General features: G+C 33.8%; 2 protein-coding genes across 2 annotated transcripts; both read right to left on the bottom strand.

Moving 5' to 3' along the window:
* Positions 1 to 11790: 11790 nt before the first annotated feature.
* Positions 11791 to 12531, bottom strand: LOC149231387 (uncharacterized). Its single transcript, XM_089376294.1, has 3 exons — positions 12456 to 12531; positions 12230 to 12355; positions 11791 to 11986 (listed from the first exon to the last, which is right to left on the bottom strand). Exons 1-3 carry the CDS (start codon positions 12501 to 12503, stop codon positions 11801 to 11803), a joined length of 360 nt encoding a protein of 119 aa, XP_089232420.1. The 5' UTR covers positions 12504 to 12531; the 3' UTR covers positions 11791 to 11800.
* A 399-nt stretch (positions 12532 to 12930) lies between these two features.
* Positions 12931 to 17688, bottom strand: LOC149231386 (uncharacterized). Its single transcript, XM_089381614.1, has 3 exons — positions 17350 to 17688; positions 13362 to 13696; positions 12931 to 13200 (listed from the first exon to the last, which is right to left on the bottom strand). Exons 1-3 carry the CDS (start codon positions 17534 to 17536, stop codon positions 12931 to 12933), a joined length of 792 nt encoding a protein of 263 aa, XP_089237740.1. The 5' UTR covers positions 17537 to 17688.
* Positions 17689 to 18163: the final 475 nt, after the last annotated feature.

Raw genomic sequence — 18163 nt, 5'->3', positions numbered from 1 at the left:
AGTTCCTCCACTTTAACCGTCTCGAGTGAAGTGAACCCCCCGGAAAATCCAAGTGAGTCTAGCCGACGTCTGCTCCAGGTACAGTGGGATCTTCCCTCCACCGTCACCTCGGTAGAATCCTAAAGATTATGGTCACTAAGGTTACCAACAGCAACAAGTACACCTGGGGGAACAGTCTACACTCCGACAGCACGCAAGGGCAGAGTATCAAGCTCAATCCCCTTGCCGGCTCCTTGACAATAATCCAAGGTTTACCGACAAGTGACCCCTGGCTCCTCGACAATGGTTAATCCGAGGTTTACCGTTTGTAATACGTGCGTGTCTGGCGTCGTTCCCAACGAGGAAGGATTGATCCCCTCACTGGTTCGGACACGAGCTCGTGCTTCTCCTTTAAGAGGAGCTTTCCCAGAGTATAAATGAAACAGCTGGATTTAATCTATCACAAGATAAGCTACTTGTTTGGTTTTGTTGTCTTGGAGAGTTTATTACTCTCCTACTCCAAGACACTAGCCTGATCTATATTGGTGTTTCAGAGCCCTAGTAAATAAAAAGTTACTAAGTTGATTTTACTTTAAGCGTTAATTTTATGGCTTTCTTAAGACAAAAGGTAGTGGAGATGAAACTGGTGGTGTGTAGACTCGACTCTCAACCACTACAAATATGCACCTAAGATGATTTACACTACTTTTCTTTTTCAATGAATCTCCTAGCTAAGAGAGTTGGAAGAATGCAAATTTTATAGAAAACAACTTTCTTAACAAAGACAATCAAAGAAACAATTTTCTTTATCTTTTCAAAACATGCAACTCATGACCACTAATCATTCACGAAATTTCCTTTTTCTTCAAAAGACTACTTTGAATGACTTACTTAACGCAGTTGAATCCCAAAAATGATATCTAATATAATGCACTGCGAAAATCCCCCATACTTAAACTACAAATGCTACCAAAGCAAACTTTGTTTCCAAAAGAGTTTTTGTATTTTTCCTATATTAATCAAGCATGTAAAACTATTTATCAAAAATCAAATTTAACAAATCTAAGACAATCAAATCAAAATCACTCAAAATTAAAACTAAAGGCAAAATTTATACCTTTACCATAAATTCAGTTAAATTAAATGACATCTTAAGCAATAACACAAGGCCATGTGCAAGAAAATTAAAGTAGAGTATGAAGAAGTATCAGAGTACTTTGTAAAATAAGTGTAGAGATAAAAAACTATACTAATTATATGTTATTAGTCAATCTGAACTGCATTATCTAATATTTTTTCTCAAAACTTTGGAAATGAGTGGATATTTATGGTAGGAATGTAGTTTGAATATGATATAGATTTAATACATTAAATTTTTTATGATACATTCCATTAAATAAATTCAATAATGTAAAATTATAATTATCTCAATTTCACACAGTGAATTAAAAAATCTTAAAAAACAAAAAAACTGATAAAAAAAAAAAAAAAATATTGCATCAAAAAAACTATGATGCATTCCATTAAATAAACTTAACAAATTATAATTATAATTATCTCAGTTTCACACACTGAATAAAAAAATCTTTAAAAAATGTATAAAAATAACAGCATTAAACTACATTTCATGTTTAAATTTATAATGAATTATATAAATATCATTAAACTCATCATAAAATTTAGGTAAAGAATTAAAAAATTAAAAAAAGGAACAACTCGTAAAATTTAATACGGATAATAATTACCTTTTTAATTTTGGACAATCTTTTACACTATTTAACGAAGGAGGAATTGCACACTATGAATCCTTAGTATCCTATCCATGTTGGAGAGGGAAAAAAAAATATCCCAAATTTCTACCACTGTTCTATTGATTGGTCCCACTGATGGGGATGAACAAAAATGAGTCTAATCCTATATCCAATATAATTCATTTTTGTTCATCCCCATCAGTAGGACCAATCAATAGAACAGTCCTAGAAATTTGGGATATTTTTTTTTTCCCTCTCCAACGTGGATATGATACTAAGGATTCATAGTGTGCAATTCCTCCTTCGTTAAATAGTGTAAAAGATTGTCCAAAATTAAAAAGGTAATTATTATCCGTATTAAATTTTACGAGTTGTTCCTTTTTTTAATTTTTTAATTCTTTACCTAAATTTTATGATGAGTTTAATGATATTTATATAATTCATTATAAATTTAAACATGAAATGTAGTTTAATGCTGTTATTTTTATACATTTTTTTAAGATTTTTTTATTCAGTGTGTGAAACTGAGATAATTATAATTATAATTTGTTAAGTTTATTTAATGGAATGCATCATAGTTTTTTTGATGCAATATTTTTTTTTTTTTTTATCAGTTTTTTTGTTTTTTAAGATTTTTTAATTCACTGTGTGAAATTGAGATAATTATAATTTTACATTATTGAATTTATTTAATGGAATGTATCATAAAAAATTTAATGTATTAAATCTATATTAGCTCCAAATAAACTCTTTTTATTATAGATCACATGTAGTGTTGAATTCTTCAATTTAGTACTTTTTCTTTCTACCTAGTTCTTTTCCCATACCAATTTACCAAACTTCTACCTAACGGAATTCTTTAGGGCCTTGCTATTTGTGACACTTAGATTAAAGTAAATATTCAGTTTTTGCATTTATATATAGTTTTATTTCATCCATATTTTGATTCTGTTCCATAGATTCCGCCTATCCGTATCCATTATTAGTATTTCAGATCCATTATCAGTATTTTTAAATACATTTCTTCTCAAACGTTGTTGCAGGCATCCATTACCATTCGGAGGCTCTCAATTTTTTATTTAAACGATGAAATAATTTCATTAAATTCATTTACTTTCATAGCATCGCTACAGTCATCCGTGATCCATGACAGGATTTCAGCTTTTAAAATATCCGTGATCCATGACCGGATTTCAAATAAAGTCATTTTCTTGAAATGGATAAACAAAGGCCAATGAGTAAATTGTGTTGAGGTCCGGGATTCATTTTCTGTCGAAGATCTAAAATATTGAGAACCGACTTTAAACCTGTTGGGCTATAACAAAAACGTGAAAACTAGCACATGACACCCACTAACATCTCATTATATTTTATGTCTACGTTTCACATGGTGCAATGTCTTGTTTCTTAATTATAGGTTTTAAAAGTAAAATTGACTGAACTAAAGTCAGAATGCAGAGGTGACAGTTTGTTAAAAAAAATTATGTTGTAGAATATTTTGTCTAGCCGGGAGAGTCAATAGGACTGGGTTGATGTGGTCGATGGTACAGCACAAGATTGTTATATTTGGTGTTACTTGACAGAAACCTAGGTTGAGCAAAGTTTGTACGTTGTTAAAGTGTGATAACCATTATGATAGAGTTATAAATGGCCATGCTTGTTTGGTAGAGTGTATACAATCCTAATTTCGTTTGGCCTAGTTTGGTTGGTGTTGTAGTAGTTAAAGCATGTTAGAGATAATCTTATATGCCCAGTTTCCGTATATGCCCACATCTTCCGCATATGCGCACATCTTCCCTATATGCCCAGTTTCCGTATATGCACACATCTTCCGTATATGCCCAGTTTCCGTATATGCCTACATCTTCCGTATATGCCCACATCTTCCGTATATGCCCAGTTTCCGTATATGCCTACATCTTCCGTATATGCCCAGTTTCCGTATATGCCCACATCTTCCGTATATGCGCATATCTTCCGTATATGCCCAGTTTCCGTATATGCCTACATCTTCCGTATATGCCCAGTTTCCATATATGCCCACATCTTCCGTATATGCCCAGTTTCCGTATATGCCCACATCTTCCGTATATGCGCACATCTTCCGTATATGCCCAGTTTGGGCATATGCGCACATCTTCCGTATATGCCCAGTTTCCGTATATGCCCACATTTTCCGTATATGCGCACATCTTCCGTATATGCCCAGTTTCCGTATATGCCTACATCTTCCGTATATGTGCACATCTTCCCTATATGCCTAGTTTCCGTATATGCACACATCTTCCGTATATGCCCAGTTTCCGTATATGCCTACATCTTCCGTATATGCCCACATTCCGTATATGCCCACATATCCTACCATGTGAAGATACAAAATCTTGGCCCTTGTTGATCATAGACTTATTGGGCAACTCACTAGGATTTGGCTCTTTCACAAAATTATGAAAACTTGTTTGAAGAATACCTATAAGCCTCATATCAAAAGACACAATGTTGTTGATCTCGTTTCCCGTCAACGATAAAAGTCAACATCCTAGGGACTTTTATATATTCTATGGTGTTTTTATAGAGGTGATACTCCTCTTTCACACACTCACATTTTCTGATTAACTCAAAAATGTGGAATTAAACATTCAACATATTCACCTTTGAGTGGACCATGTGATTTTAACATGTAAATTCAACATGAGAAAAATTCCAGTAGTTTCCGTATATGCAGACATCTTCCGTATATGCCCAGTTTCCGTATATGCTTACATCTTCCGTATATGCCCACATCTTCCGTATATGCCAAGTTTCCGTATATGCCTACATCTTCCGTATATGCCCAGTTTCCGTATATGCCCACATCTTCCGTATATGCCCAGTTTCCGTATATGCCCACATCTTCCGTATATGCGCACATCTTCCGTATATGCCCAGTTTCCATATATGCCTACATCTTCCGTATATGCCCAGTTTCCGTATATGCCCACATCTTCCGTATATGCGCACATCTTCCGTATATGCCCAGTTTCCGTATATGCCTACATCTTCCGTATATGCCCAGTTTCCGTATATGCCCACATCTTCCGTATATGCCCAGTTTCCGTATATGTCCACATCTTCCGCATATGCGCACATCTTCCGTATATGCCCAGTTTCCGTATATGCCTACATCTTCCGTATATGCGCACATCTTCCGTATATGCCCAGTTTCCGTATATGCCTACATCTTTCGTATATGCCCAGTTTCCGTATATGCCCACATCTTCCGTATATGCGCACATCTTCCGTATATGCCCAGTTTCCGTATATGCCTACATCTTCCGAATATGCCCAGTTTCCGTATATGCCCACATCTTCCGTATATGCGCACATCTTCCGTATATGCCCAGTTTCCGTATATGCCTACATCTTCCGTATATGCCCAGTTTCCATATATGCCCACATCTTCCGCATATGCGCACATCTTCCGTATATGCCCAGTTTCCGTATATGCCTACATCTTCCGTATATGCGCACATCTTCCGTATATGCCCAGTTTCCGTATATGCCTACATCTTCCGTATATGCCCAGTTTCCGTATATGCCCACATCTTCCGTATATGCCTAGTTTCCGTATATGCCCACATCTTCCGTATATGCGCACATCTTCCGTATATGCCCAATTTCCGTATATGCCTACATCTTCTGTATATGCCCAGTTTTCGTATATGCCCACATCTTCCGTATATGCCGAGTTTCCGTATATGCCCACATCTTCCGTATATGCGCACATCTTCCGTATATGCCCAGTTTGGGCATATGCGCCCATCTTCCGTATATGCCCAGTTTTCGTATATGCCCAGTTTCCGTATATGCCCACATTTTCCGTATATGCGCACATCTTCCGTATATGCCCAGTTTCTGTATATGCCTACATCTTCCGTATATGCGCACATCTTCCCTATATGCCCAGTTTCCGTATATGCACACATCTTCCGTATATGCCTACATCTTCCGTATATGCCCAGTTTCCGTATATGCCTACATCTTCCGTAAATGCCCAGTTTCCGTATATGCCCACATCTTCCGTATATGCCCAGTTTCCGTATATGCCCACATCTTCCGTATATGCGCACATCTTCCGTATATGCCCAGTTTCCGTATATGCCTACATCTTCCATGCCCACATCTTCTGCATATGCGCACATCTTCCCTATATGCCCAGTTTCCGTATATGCACACATCTTCCGTATATGCCCAGTTTCCGTATATGCCTACATCTTCCGTATATGCCCACATCTTCCGTATATGCCCAGTTTCCGTATATGCCTACATCTTCCGTATATGCCCACATCTTCCGTATATGCCCAGTTTCCGTATATGCCTACATCTTCCGTATATGCCCAGTTTCCGTATATGCCCACATCTTCCGTATATGCCCAGTTTCCGTAATTGCCCACATCTTCCGTATATGCGCACATCTTCCGTATATGCCCAGTTTCCGTATATGCCCACATCTTCCGTATATGCCTAGTTTCCGTATATGCCCACATCTTCCGTATATGCGCACATCTTCCGTATATGCCCAGTTTCCGTATATGCCTACATCTTCCGTATATGCCCAGTTTCCGTATATGCCCACATCTTCCGTATATGCCTACATCTTCCGTATATGCCCAGTTTCCGTATATGCCCACATCTTCCGCATATGCGCACATCTTCCCTATATGCCCAGTTTCCGTATATGCACACATCTTCTGTATATGCCCAGTTTCCGTATATGCCCACATCTTCCGTATATGCCCAGTTTCCGTATATGCCCACATCTTCCGCATATGCGCACATCTTCCCTATATGCCCAGTTTCCGTATATGCACACATCTTCCGTATATGCCCAGTTTCCGTATATGCCTACATCTTCCGTATATGCCCACATCTTCCGTATATGCCCAGTTTCCGTATATGCCTACATCTTCCGTATATGCCCACATCTTCCGTATATGCCCAGTTTCCGTATATGCCTACATCTTCCGTATATGCCCAGTTTCCGTATATGCCCACATCTTCCGTATATGCCCAGTTTCCGTATATGCCCACATCTTCCGTATATGCGCACATCTTCCGTATATGTCCAGTTTCCGTATATGCCTACATCTTCCGTATATGCCCAGTTTCCGTATATGCGCACATCTTCCGTATATGCCCAGTTTCCGTATATGCCCACATCTTCCGTATATGCGCACATCTTCCGTATATGCCCAGTTTGGGCATATGCGCACATCTTCCGTATATGCCCAGTTTCCGTATATGCCCAGTTTCCGTATATGCCCACATTTTCCGTATATGCGCACATCTTCCGTATATGCCCAATTTCCGTATATGCCTACATCTTCCGTATATGCGCACATCTTCCCTATATGCCCAGTTTCCGTATATGCACACATCTTCTGTATATGCCCAGTTTCCGTATATGCCTACATCTTCCGTATATGCCCACATTCCGTATATGCCCACATATCCTACCATGTGAAGATACAAAATCTTGGCCCTTGTTGATCATAGACTTATTGGGCAACTCACTAGGATTTGGCTCTTTCACAAAATTATGAAAACTTGTTTGAAGAATACCTATAAGCCTCATATCAAAAGACACAATGTTGTTGATCTCGTTTCCCGTCAACGATAAAAGTCAACATCCTAGGGACTTTTATATATTCTATGGTGTTTTTATAGAGGTGATACTCCTCTTTCACACACTCACATTTTCTGATTAACTCAAAAATGTGGAATTAAACATTCAACATATTCACCTTTGAGTGGACCATGTGATTTTAAAGAAAATAAATAAAAACAAAAAGAAGTAAATACTATCTAATTAAGTCATTCCATGGCACATATCCATTCACATATCATGAGGGAGACACATTTGAAACAAATACATAGACAAAAAATAAAGAAATGGTCCAAATATTTTAAAGAGCTCTAAAATGATTTCATTCAATATCATAAACAATCATAGGAGAACATTCATGAGATTTCAATGCTTAATTAAAAGTATACGAAACCACAAATTCCATGCGCTCTTGGAAATAGCTGTCTATAAGAGTCAAAAAGACATTACAAACTTTAAGTTCAAATAGAGCAGGTGTGTAAAGTACTCTACAAAATTCCTAATACTTAAATGTAAATTGAATGCATTCATCCTTAAGGGACTAGAATGGAACTCGAATGGGACTCTTGAGGAACAATAAATGGTATATATTAAGCTAGAAGAAAGCAAAAGGAATGCAGACAGAATTACAAATGTATAACAAACTTTACAAAGTTGGATGATTTAAGACTAGGGAGAAATAAATGGGAATTGCTTCAAATAAAATATAGAACACTCACAAAATTGCAGAAGGATGACCGACTTAATGAATTATCTATCCCTTATAGCATCAAATGTTGGAGTATACATTAGTCTTTGCATATTTGTTAATCTAACCAATGGGGAAGTTATTCAGGATTAACAATTTCATTTAAATATTTTCTAAGCCATTCTTTAATATAATCCATAGGAAGGACGATTATGTCGTGTCTTACATCTAATGCAAAAGTATGCTCATATGTTTCTTTTGTATTTGAACATAATTGATTGATGACTGATAGTTGGTCTTCATTCTCATTATTATATGTAACTAACCATTTTTTTATTTCTTCCTTCAAAGAATTTGTTAAGTTGTCGAACTCATTACCCCATAATGTCTTAATAACTTCCAATTCTTGTAGCACATCTTTTGGAACTAACATGGAGTCTGTAATCATTCTTGACCCTTGAATATCTTCAACAACTTTAATACATTTAAAGAAACTATTGCTTCGTTAGTCATTAATCTTTGTACACTCAAAAATAGCATCATTTAACATTTTGATTCTAGCATATAATCTTGCCTTTATCTATTTTATTTGCTCCCCATTTGAAATCCCTTGTTGGGTTTTTTATGCCTACTCAATATGAAGATGCACTAGGGACTAAAACTAATTGAACCAAAGTATGATTTCTTATTAACAAAAAATTAATGCTATGAAAATTACCTACATGTTTTTTTTAGGCATTAAGGTTCAAAAATTGATTTAATGGAGGTATGATTCTTTATTATCAAAAATACAACCTTACACAAGTGTTACACGGAAGCATAGTCCTTGCCATTGAAAATAGGGATTATGTTGCTAGAAAATTTGCACATAGAAGGTGATAACATGATACATATAAAGTATACTATGAGATATTTAAACTAATATTAATATAATATGGAGAATATTAATATATATCTTTCATATTTGTAAGATAACAGAAAATGATTATTCTATGAAATTGTTTTACAAAGCACATTTGTATTCATACTTATACATGACAAAGTTTAGTAATTTATATTTTCCAGAAAAAAAAATCTTGTAATTCTATTACAAAGTAGTAACTTTGGTAGGACTCGTTCAAATCACATTTACATTATGTGCATATACAACTAAATGGATGCCACATTTCTATAGATCTAAATTACAAATTGTGTAGTACAATGCATAATTACATAGTGTTGGTCAATTTGGCATGGCGCTTAACATGATGCTAGAGTTTGTCGAGACTAATAATGTGAAAATTGTGAGAGATTTTTCTTGGGTTTATTTTGGCATAAGCATTCAACCATTGACCATTGAAAATTGTAAGGGATATTTATTGGGTTTCCTTAGCCTTAGCATTCAACCATTGACCATCTCATAACTTCGTTTATGTTTTGAAAAAGATATGAAGAAACAATACTTAATAATGTTTCTTTGGTTTTTCTAAAAATGATCATACTATCTTTAATAACTTTGAAAAATAATGGAGAAAATAGGAATTCAAGTAGAGTGGAGAAGGACTAATTTCTAATTATATGAAAATTTCAGTGTAAAATTGAGGATTTAAATAAATGATAACATTACAAGAACTAGTCAAAATCAAGGGTAAAATAGAAATGAAATAAAAATGTATCCTCTATTTGACTTATATATAAATTAGTTAGAAAATAGGATCATAAAAAATAAAGGAAGTATACATATAAGAAGTCATACTTTGCTATTATTAATTTAAATAGATGATGTTGTGTTATTAACAAATCGTAAAGATACTTGTGATAACAATATAATCATTTCATATAATAGTGACATTTTTTCTTAGTAGCAACAACAATTTTATATAGTTGTTCTTTGATCTATAGAGTTAGTGAAAGAATCATGAAAGGACATTATCTATTCTATAAATAGTAAATGAAAAAAATAATAATAACAACGATTTTATATAGTTGTTGTATGGGTTATAAAATTAGTTGAAGAATCATAGAAAAATGTTGAAAAGATTGAGAAAATGTGATTAGTAAAACAATTATGTATTAAAATACAAATTGGTTAGAGAAACATTAATGTATTACATATAATATCAAATTTAATCATAAAAATATAAATAAATAAAAATAAAAATAATTTACCCAAATAAAAGTTAATCAAAGGTTAGGTGTCTCAAATAGAATGCTAAGAAATCTATAAATAAATCTCGACTAATAATACATCTAAAGGAAAATTTATATACATAAAAATATATATTTTACAAAAATGAAATAAAATTGAGAACTGAGTACATGTAACGAAACATGATATTATTCATGAAAAAATAAATGAAAATACTTCATGCAAACATAAGCATTTTTTGTTCTCAATCCCACATAAATTTATTCTATATATTGATATTATTCATGAAAAAATAAAATGAAAATACTTCATGCAAACATAAGCATTTTTTGTTCTCAATCCCACATAAATTTATTCTATATATGTGTGATCTATCCATATAGCATATAATTTTTGTTTCACTCCAAAATCTTATTTGTGAATATAGACTGATTGGATATTGATAATGCATTTTGCATGTAAAGTAAAGATGGATTAAAATGTCTATGAACCATTGTAAAGTAATCTGAGTTAAAGGCTCTTCTTCATCCTTATGCTTCTTGCACTCCTTTTTACAGATCATTGCACTTCTTTGTCATTCTCTAACTTCAATGTTTAAAAACAAAGTTAAGGCAAGGCAAGTGAAACAAGAAAAGAGAATCGAAAAGAACCAAATAAATATTTATTACTATAAAATGTTCATATTAAAAAATAGGTATACATTTCTTTTAGTAAAAACTTTCCAAAAACTAAAATTGTTAATTCATTTCTAAAAATTCTATTTTTTTTATTTTATTTTAAAAATAAAATTAAACAAAATCATATATTATTTCATATAAAAAATAAATTAATATATAGTAATCAAGAAAATTCTCTATTTTGTATATAAAATAGTAAGACATTTTTAAATACCCAAATGATATATATATACTATAATTTTATAATTTTAAAAAATTAAATATTAAAACATGTAATCTTTTAGTATTTTTGAGTATTCAATTATTTATCAAAACTAACCCATTTATATATTATTTCATATATTATTCCAGATTAAAAAGATAATCATTAGGGAATTAAAAAACATGTGAATGTATAAGTTTTTTCTCCATGCAAGTTTGATTGAAAAAATAATATCGTTTCTAGTAAGCATAAAATGTAATGAAAAATAAAAACTAAAGTTAACTCTGTTTAAATTGAAGCTGTATAAAATATAAAACAAGACACGGTGTTGATGCAGGCAAGAACGAAAGTTTAGACGTTTAAAATTTTGGAACTTAACTAATATTGTTTGTTTTTCATATCCACTAGCGACTTCTAACGTAGTTAAAAGAATTTTGGTGGCAAAAATGTATATATCCTTTTTGAATCCAGGACTTGCCATTTTCAAGCACAACGTCACCAAAAATAATTTAATTTTAAAAAAAAAATATTTGGAATTGGATTTATTTACAAAATTACAAAATATCTTAGATGTTGGCATTTTAAAGACATACTTAGCATGTGGAAACAATTTTTGGAAAAAAAAATGATGTATTAAAAAGTCTAAAAAAAACAGAGATTACATATATTGAAACTGTCCTTGTAGCCCCTTTATAGATAAAACAATTGCTAAAGTTATATTATTGTAGCCTAAGTCATTTAAACTTGCTGGAATCTTTAGCCTTCAAAGTAGCAAACCTAGTGGGTTTAGTGAGAGCAATGCTAGTTGAACATATATGCTCTATGTATTGTTTGCGTGACTTGAACCCACGAGCTTTCAAGTCCTTTGGCGTGATTTTGGTCCTTTTAACCATAGCATCAACATTTATCTTTTTTGTTTTCTGTGGAAATTAAAACATTATCAATAAATATCAAAATCCACATAGATATAATGAAAATATGCTGACCATGTAACGAATATGAAAATACATTTCATTGACTAGCTATCAATAAATATCAAAATCTATATAGATATAATGAGAATATGGTGAACATCTAAGGAATATGAAAAGAAATTAAATTAACTAGTCATAAAAAAATACGTCAATGTTATTATGAGCTAAGATATGTAGTATATAACTTACCTCTCCTAATTTATCTTGAAGTCTAGGTGAATGCCGCAATGGTTGAGGAGAATGTGATTTTTGCTGAGTATCATGTCCACCATCATACATGTGCAAAGGTGTTTTAGGAGATGTATATTCATTACTCTGAACATTAGATTATACATAGATATAAGTATGTGAATCAAAAAGAATTAAATGTAAAAATATGATAAAATTATAAGAGTATAAATAAATATAGTCTTACCTTGCATTGTGACATTGGACATGAAGATGGTTGTAGCATTTGAACCATTTCATTTCCATTCTTCTTAAGGCTTCTACAAGGGATTTTCATTGATTGTGATGGTTCCAAAGGGAACACCTGCACCATAAATAAGAAATAACACACACGCACATAATAAAAAAAAAATCAAAGATAATGCTATATAATACAGGACATCCATTTCTCATCCCATCATTATGGTAAAACATAACAATTTAATCCCATCATTATGGTAAAACATAACAATTTATATATTAATATTTTCGCTGGAATAGGTTATATGGATTAAAACTTACTGGCCCAGTAACCCCTTGAAAACCTTGAAATCTAGGTGAGCGTCGCAATGGTTGGTGGCTTGAATTTGGGGAATTTTGTTGATTAGGCTATGCATATCAATAACAATGAGAAATTAGTATACAATTATAATAAATATAAATATTATTTAATGTTAAAATGTCTAAAAAATTAATATCTGCAAAAAAATGGACTCAACTGTGTTGTCATTGTCTTGATTGGTTTCATCAAAGTTTAATATATGGCTGTGCCCATCTGATCCTTCTTCCCCCACATCATCGGGAACCTCAGTGCTTGCTTTCTCTTTTATAGCAATATCTATGCGCTTCATTGTCTGCATGCGTCTACGAGGTAGACTCTGATCCCAACGTTGAATTTTTTCACAAATCCTTTGCTTCGAAGTGTCATTAAGCTGATCAAATGTAGCAACTGACTGTGAAAACAAGTTTCAATGAATTTAGTCCACAACAATAAATTAATATTAATAGAAAACATATACAGATAAATACTAATAAATACTTACAGCTGAATGAATTTCTTCATTGACAATATTAATAAAAAATCATATACAAATAAATACTAATAAATACTTACAGCTGAAAGAATTTCTTCATTGACAAATCTTTTATATGCTTGTTGTCGTGCACGACATAGCCTTGCATCTAAGTCATATTGTATTTTGGCATTTTTCCTTTTAACTGCACTTGTTGATTTGACCGCCCATGTAGCATTTGCATCTTTTGCTCGACCTCTTTGACGTGGAGGAATTGGTGGGAGATTGTGGGTGGTAGCGCGATGATGATTAAGGCCAGATAACTTAGATCGACTCAAATTCCCCGCACAGCCACCAACAAGACAAGTGAACACATGCTTGGTGCCTTTGATAGTTACCTCCCATTCATGTCTAATTTCCTCCATTTTCTTACTTCCTTATAAATGAATATGTAAACAACAATGTTGTTAAAAACATCATAAAAACATATTAAAATAAAAATCAATATTCATATCTATTTTTTTGTGGTCACTGTTGCACATCCAGCAAGGACAAAGTCTGTAAGTGCTTTCATCCACTGATTTTAGTCTGATTTTAGTTTAACGATTATGTTTTTTTCTTTGGAATTTCTTGAAAGAAAAAAATTGCAGAGATTTTAGTAAATGTAAATAAAAATTATGTGTTTTTGACGGTGTTAAATTTATTTCTTAGAGTAGCTTCAAACTGCATTATCATTGGCATTATTAAAGGGCCCATTGGGCTGTTCATCACTTCTTGTGGGAGCCTAAGGATGAAATCTGGGGTGTTGCAGCCAACCAAAAACTGTGCAACCTCATTGCTGAAGTTGTTACAGTTATGGTGCAACAAACTATATGTTTCAGCTGTATAGCGAGGGCTTATTTCTTCCAGGAATTCTTCAAACATTTCCATCGGGACGTGAGTGAAATCCAAATAAATTTGCAATGTACAACTTGTCACACAAAATTCTGATATAAAACAGCAATGATAGTAACTATTTAATGATTTTGATCGAAAAGTCATGCAAAAGATTCTGAAAGTACAGACATGTCTCAATAATCTAAATCCAAATCGCATGCAACAGCCTAGCGAAAGCACAGGGTGGCATTTGAATATCGCCACATAATGCTCAATATTTAAATGTAGAGCAATGCCATTTCGTCCATCAGCTGAATTAAATTACAGAAAATAGAGTTCTGTACAGTTTTAATGGCATCGCCATTATAAAATCTCAAGGAATCTGGGCATAATATTTCATGCGGATATATTCGAATCTGTTTAAGAACAAAAATATATACACATGACCAAAGGCAGTATGTGTATATACATATGCGTTTGTGTATATATTCAAAGCAGTACACAGATATTTAGTCAAATGCGGATTTTACAGTTACAGTGTACGTCTGAGAAGACTGAGATGGTCATGCAGTTTGAAAGAGCATTCATGGTGAAACCTGATGGAAGCATTTAAGCCATAAAATGCCAAGTGTAAGCCGAACATTGGAATAAATTTATTAATTTGCAGACAAACTATATTTTGGGGCTTTTAATTCAAATGTCCTACGAATCATTATAACAATAATGCCTGTTAAAAACATCATAAAAACAGATTAAAATAAAAATCAATATTCATATCTATTTTTTTGTGGTCACTGTTGCACATCCGGCAAGGACAAAGTCTGTAAGTGCTTTCATCCACTGATTTTAGTCTGATTTTAGTTTAACGATTATGTTTTTTTCTTTGGAATTTCTTGAAAGAAAAAAATTGCAGAGATTTTAGTAAATGTAAATAAAAATTATGTGTTTTTGACGGTGTTAAATTTATTTCTTAGAGTAGCTTCAAACTGCATTATCATTGGCATTATTAAAGGGCCCATTGGGCTGTTCATCACTTCTTGTGGGAGCCTAAGGATGAAATCTGGGGTGTTGCAGCCAACCAAAAACTGTGCAAACTCATTGCTGAAGTTGTTACAGTTATGGTGCAACAAACTATATGTTTCAGCTGTATAGCGAGGGCTTATTTCTTCCAGGAATTCTTCAAACATTTCCATCGGGACGTGAGTGACACCCAACTCAACCACTTTCCACGGTTTTCCATAAGGAGTTTGCCCTGTAGGGCTGTGTTGAATACCACCCCCAAAGTAATACACCTTCCCATAAACTACCACACCGGTATGCCAAATTCCTTCAATGGCTTTTCCAAGAAAACTAGTTGAGAGTTGACGAGCAAGTATTCAAACACTGTATTTACAAACACTGTATTTACAAAAATAAAATTTTTGAGATTTTTACCCAAATCCAAAATTCACTATAATAATAACATGTTTAGATCTTTGTGGCAATTGGATTGGATCACTTTGTGGGATATACTCCAGACAATCGAAAGGTGAAAACAGAAATAAATTTTAGATTCCATGGATTAGTTCTGTTTTGTGATTAAATTTCCTGTGAAATTATATTTTTAAGAGTATTGAGTTGATTTTGAAAATGGACAGCTTCCGTCTCAACACCAGCTATTGTTTGCATCTCGTTGGGTTCAGTTTTATTAGTATGTATGATCATTATAGCTCTCTACCGTTCAAATCAGCTTCTTCTTGCATACTACCGTTCAAATCAGCTTCTTCTTGCATACTAATACTATTCCAAATCATAGCTCACATTTTTCCTCTGAACACAAATATGAGATCACTTCAAAACTTCCACGATGCATGCATCTATATGTACATGTCTTATGACTTTAAATTCTTTTCTGATCTTGAATCTAGAATATGCTTGTTTGCTTTGAGCTAAACTATTTCAATGGGGCTGAGTCAATTTACTGATATGTGCTACAGAGAATAGTTACCGTTCTGCTAAAGTTTTCAGTGCCTTGTCCTAGAGTTGGTCTTTGAAATCACCTCTTGTCTGCAAAGATACTGTTGGATTTCTCAACACTGGTGAACCTTACTCACAGGGAAGCCATTGCGCGACCTTGGAGAGACTTTGTGCTTGGGAGAAGAAGCTCTATGAGAAAGTCAGGGTATTTGTCTTTCAACTTGACCTCTTTTTCCTTATTTTCTTGATCCCATATATTGAACGGCTGTTTTTGTACTTAAATATTGTTGCCCACTTTACTCATACATAGCGAATGAAATCATCCGTTAGGTTTGCAATGGCCAACAGTGCAAAGCCATTTTTTTAGCAAATCTTTGCTGTGGAATAAATTAAGAAGCTGAATCCAGAGAAATTACACTGTTCTGATGCAAGATCCTGAGAATATTCAGAACCTTTTAAAATCAAATAGAGAAGATATTAAGACAATTTTTCTATCTAAATTAGTTATAGCTCTTAAAGATTTGTTTAAGGACACCATCATAATTCTTCATTTTTTTCTTTGATAGGCATGGCTTGTCTGATTGTATGTAACGGTGGTTAATTTTTACCAGTTATTTTTATGGCTTCACAGAACAGAGAATCTGCAAAGATAACGTTACAGAAGAAAATGCGACTGTTGCGCAGTCAGCAATCAAAAGGTTATGAAGAAACAAAGATTAACAAAATGAGAAGAGATATAGAGATGCTGCAATGTTATATACTGCAAGAACGTGAGGATGTAATTACAATTTCAGCATCAATTTTGAACCTGAAAGAGAACCAATTGTACCCACAGCTTGTTGAGCTTTCAGAAGGGTAAAAACGAACATGTGACGCCTATGAGTTTTACTGCTTGTTCAGTTTACTATTCTTGATATTGCTTTGTATTACTATTCTCGTTCAGTTGATTGCTTTGGATATGCTGCGTTATCTTTTCCTTGTATTTGGTGGTATTTAAATATTTTAGAATTCTGCCTGCTAAATTGTTGATATATAGTGAACATGTATTTTCAATTCTTGCTAAGAGTATATGTTTTTGCTTGTGTTAGAGATTACGAAAAGCCTTTATGCTCACATACGAGTGCTGTCATTCAATATCAGTACAAATTAAAGCGATCGAAACCAGGAAAACTGTAGTAGAAACTTTAAAGTGACCGGATCCAAACCAGGATAAGTGAGGCGAATCAAAAGGCCTGATCAAGGAACAGCAACACTAACCTTGCAGACCGCTGCTCTCGATAACTAGTGGCCAGGTGCTCCAGGTCTGCGCTGTTCCGAATTGCTGAAGGTGCTCCAGGTCTGCGCTGTTCCGAATTGGGGAATTGAACTGCAGATAATCCCCCGGGACTTTGAAGGCCGGAGGAGGTTGGTGAGCTCTCCCCTCCGGCATTAATCCTGATGCCATCAATACGATGTGAGGGATGTCCTGGGAACTGCACCGGCGGCGGATCCATACTTCGGCAGATTTACTTCATCAATACAATGCCATGAATGAACCTCAAGGTTGGCGGCGGGCAGGTCGGAGAGGGCTTTTTGCGGGCAGGTCGGAGGGGTATGATCGATGCCGTTGATTGCTGTCGTCGGGCTCTGACACAGGTACCCCGATAGCATTAACTTTGCTATGGGGGTGGAAATAGGAATTGCCCCAAGCCACTGCCGATGACGGTTTGCAAAATATTTAAGGGTAGTTGTAGTTTAAAGCGTAATATGTTTGAGTTTTTTTATATAATTTTTTTTTATTCAATTGGTTCGTTTTAATAGTTTTTTTTCCTAGTTCAAAGTAGGGATTTTTTTAAATTAAAATTTTGTGTAATTATATATATAATTAAAAACGCATTTTAAATAATAAAAAAAAAATTAAAAATATATTTTAAGTAACAAAAAATTATAATTTTTTCTAAAACAAATCAAAAAATTTAAAACATATAGTCTACACGAGTAGAGTAGAGGGTGAAAAGGTATTATGGTAAGGTACTTCTCAGTGAAAATATCACTTGTATGTGCAAAAATCCAGCGATCTTAAGGATCATGG

This window comes from Pinus tabuliformis, chromosome J, assembly GCF_031772625.1.
Source record: "Pinus tabuliformis cultivar Carrire ecotype Pingquan chromosome J, CPIR1, whole genome shotgun sequence".
Taxonomy (NCBI): Eukaryota; Viridiplantae; Streptophyta; class Pinopsida; order Pinales; family Pinaceae; genus Pinus; species Pinus tabuliformis.
Note: the sequence above shows the minus strand (reverse complement) of the source record. Positions and strands in the feature narration are given on the sequence as shown.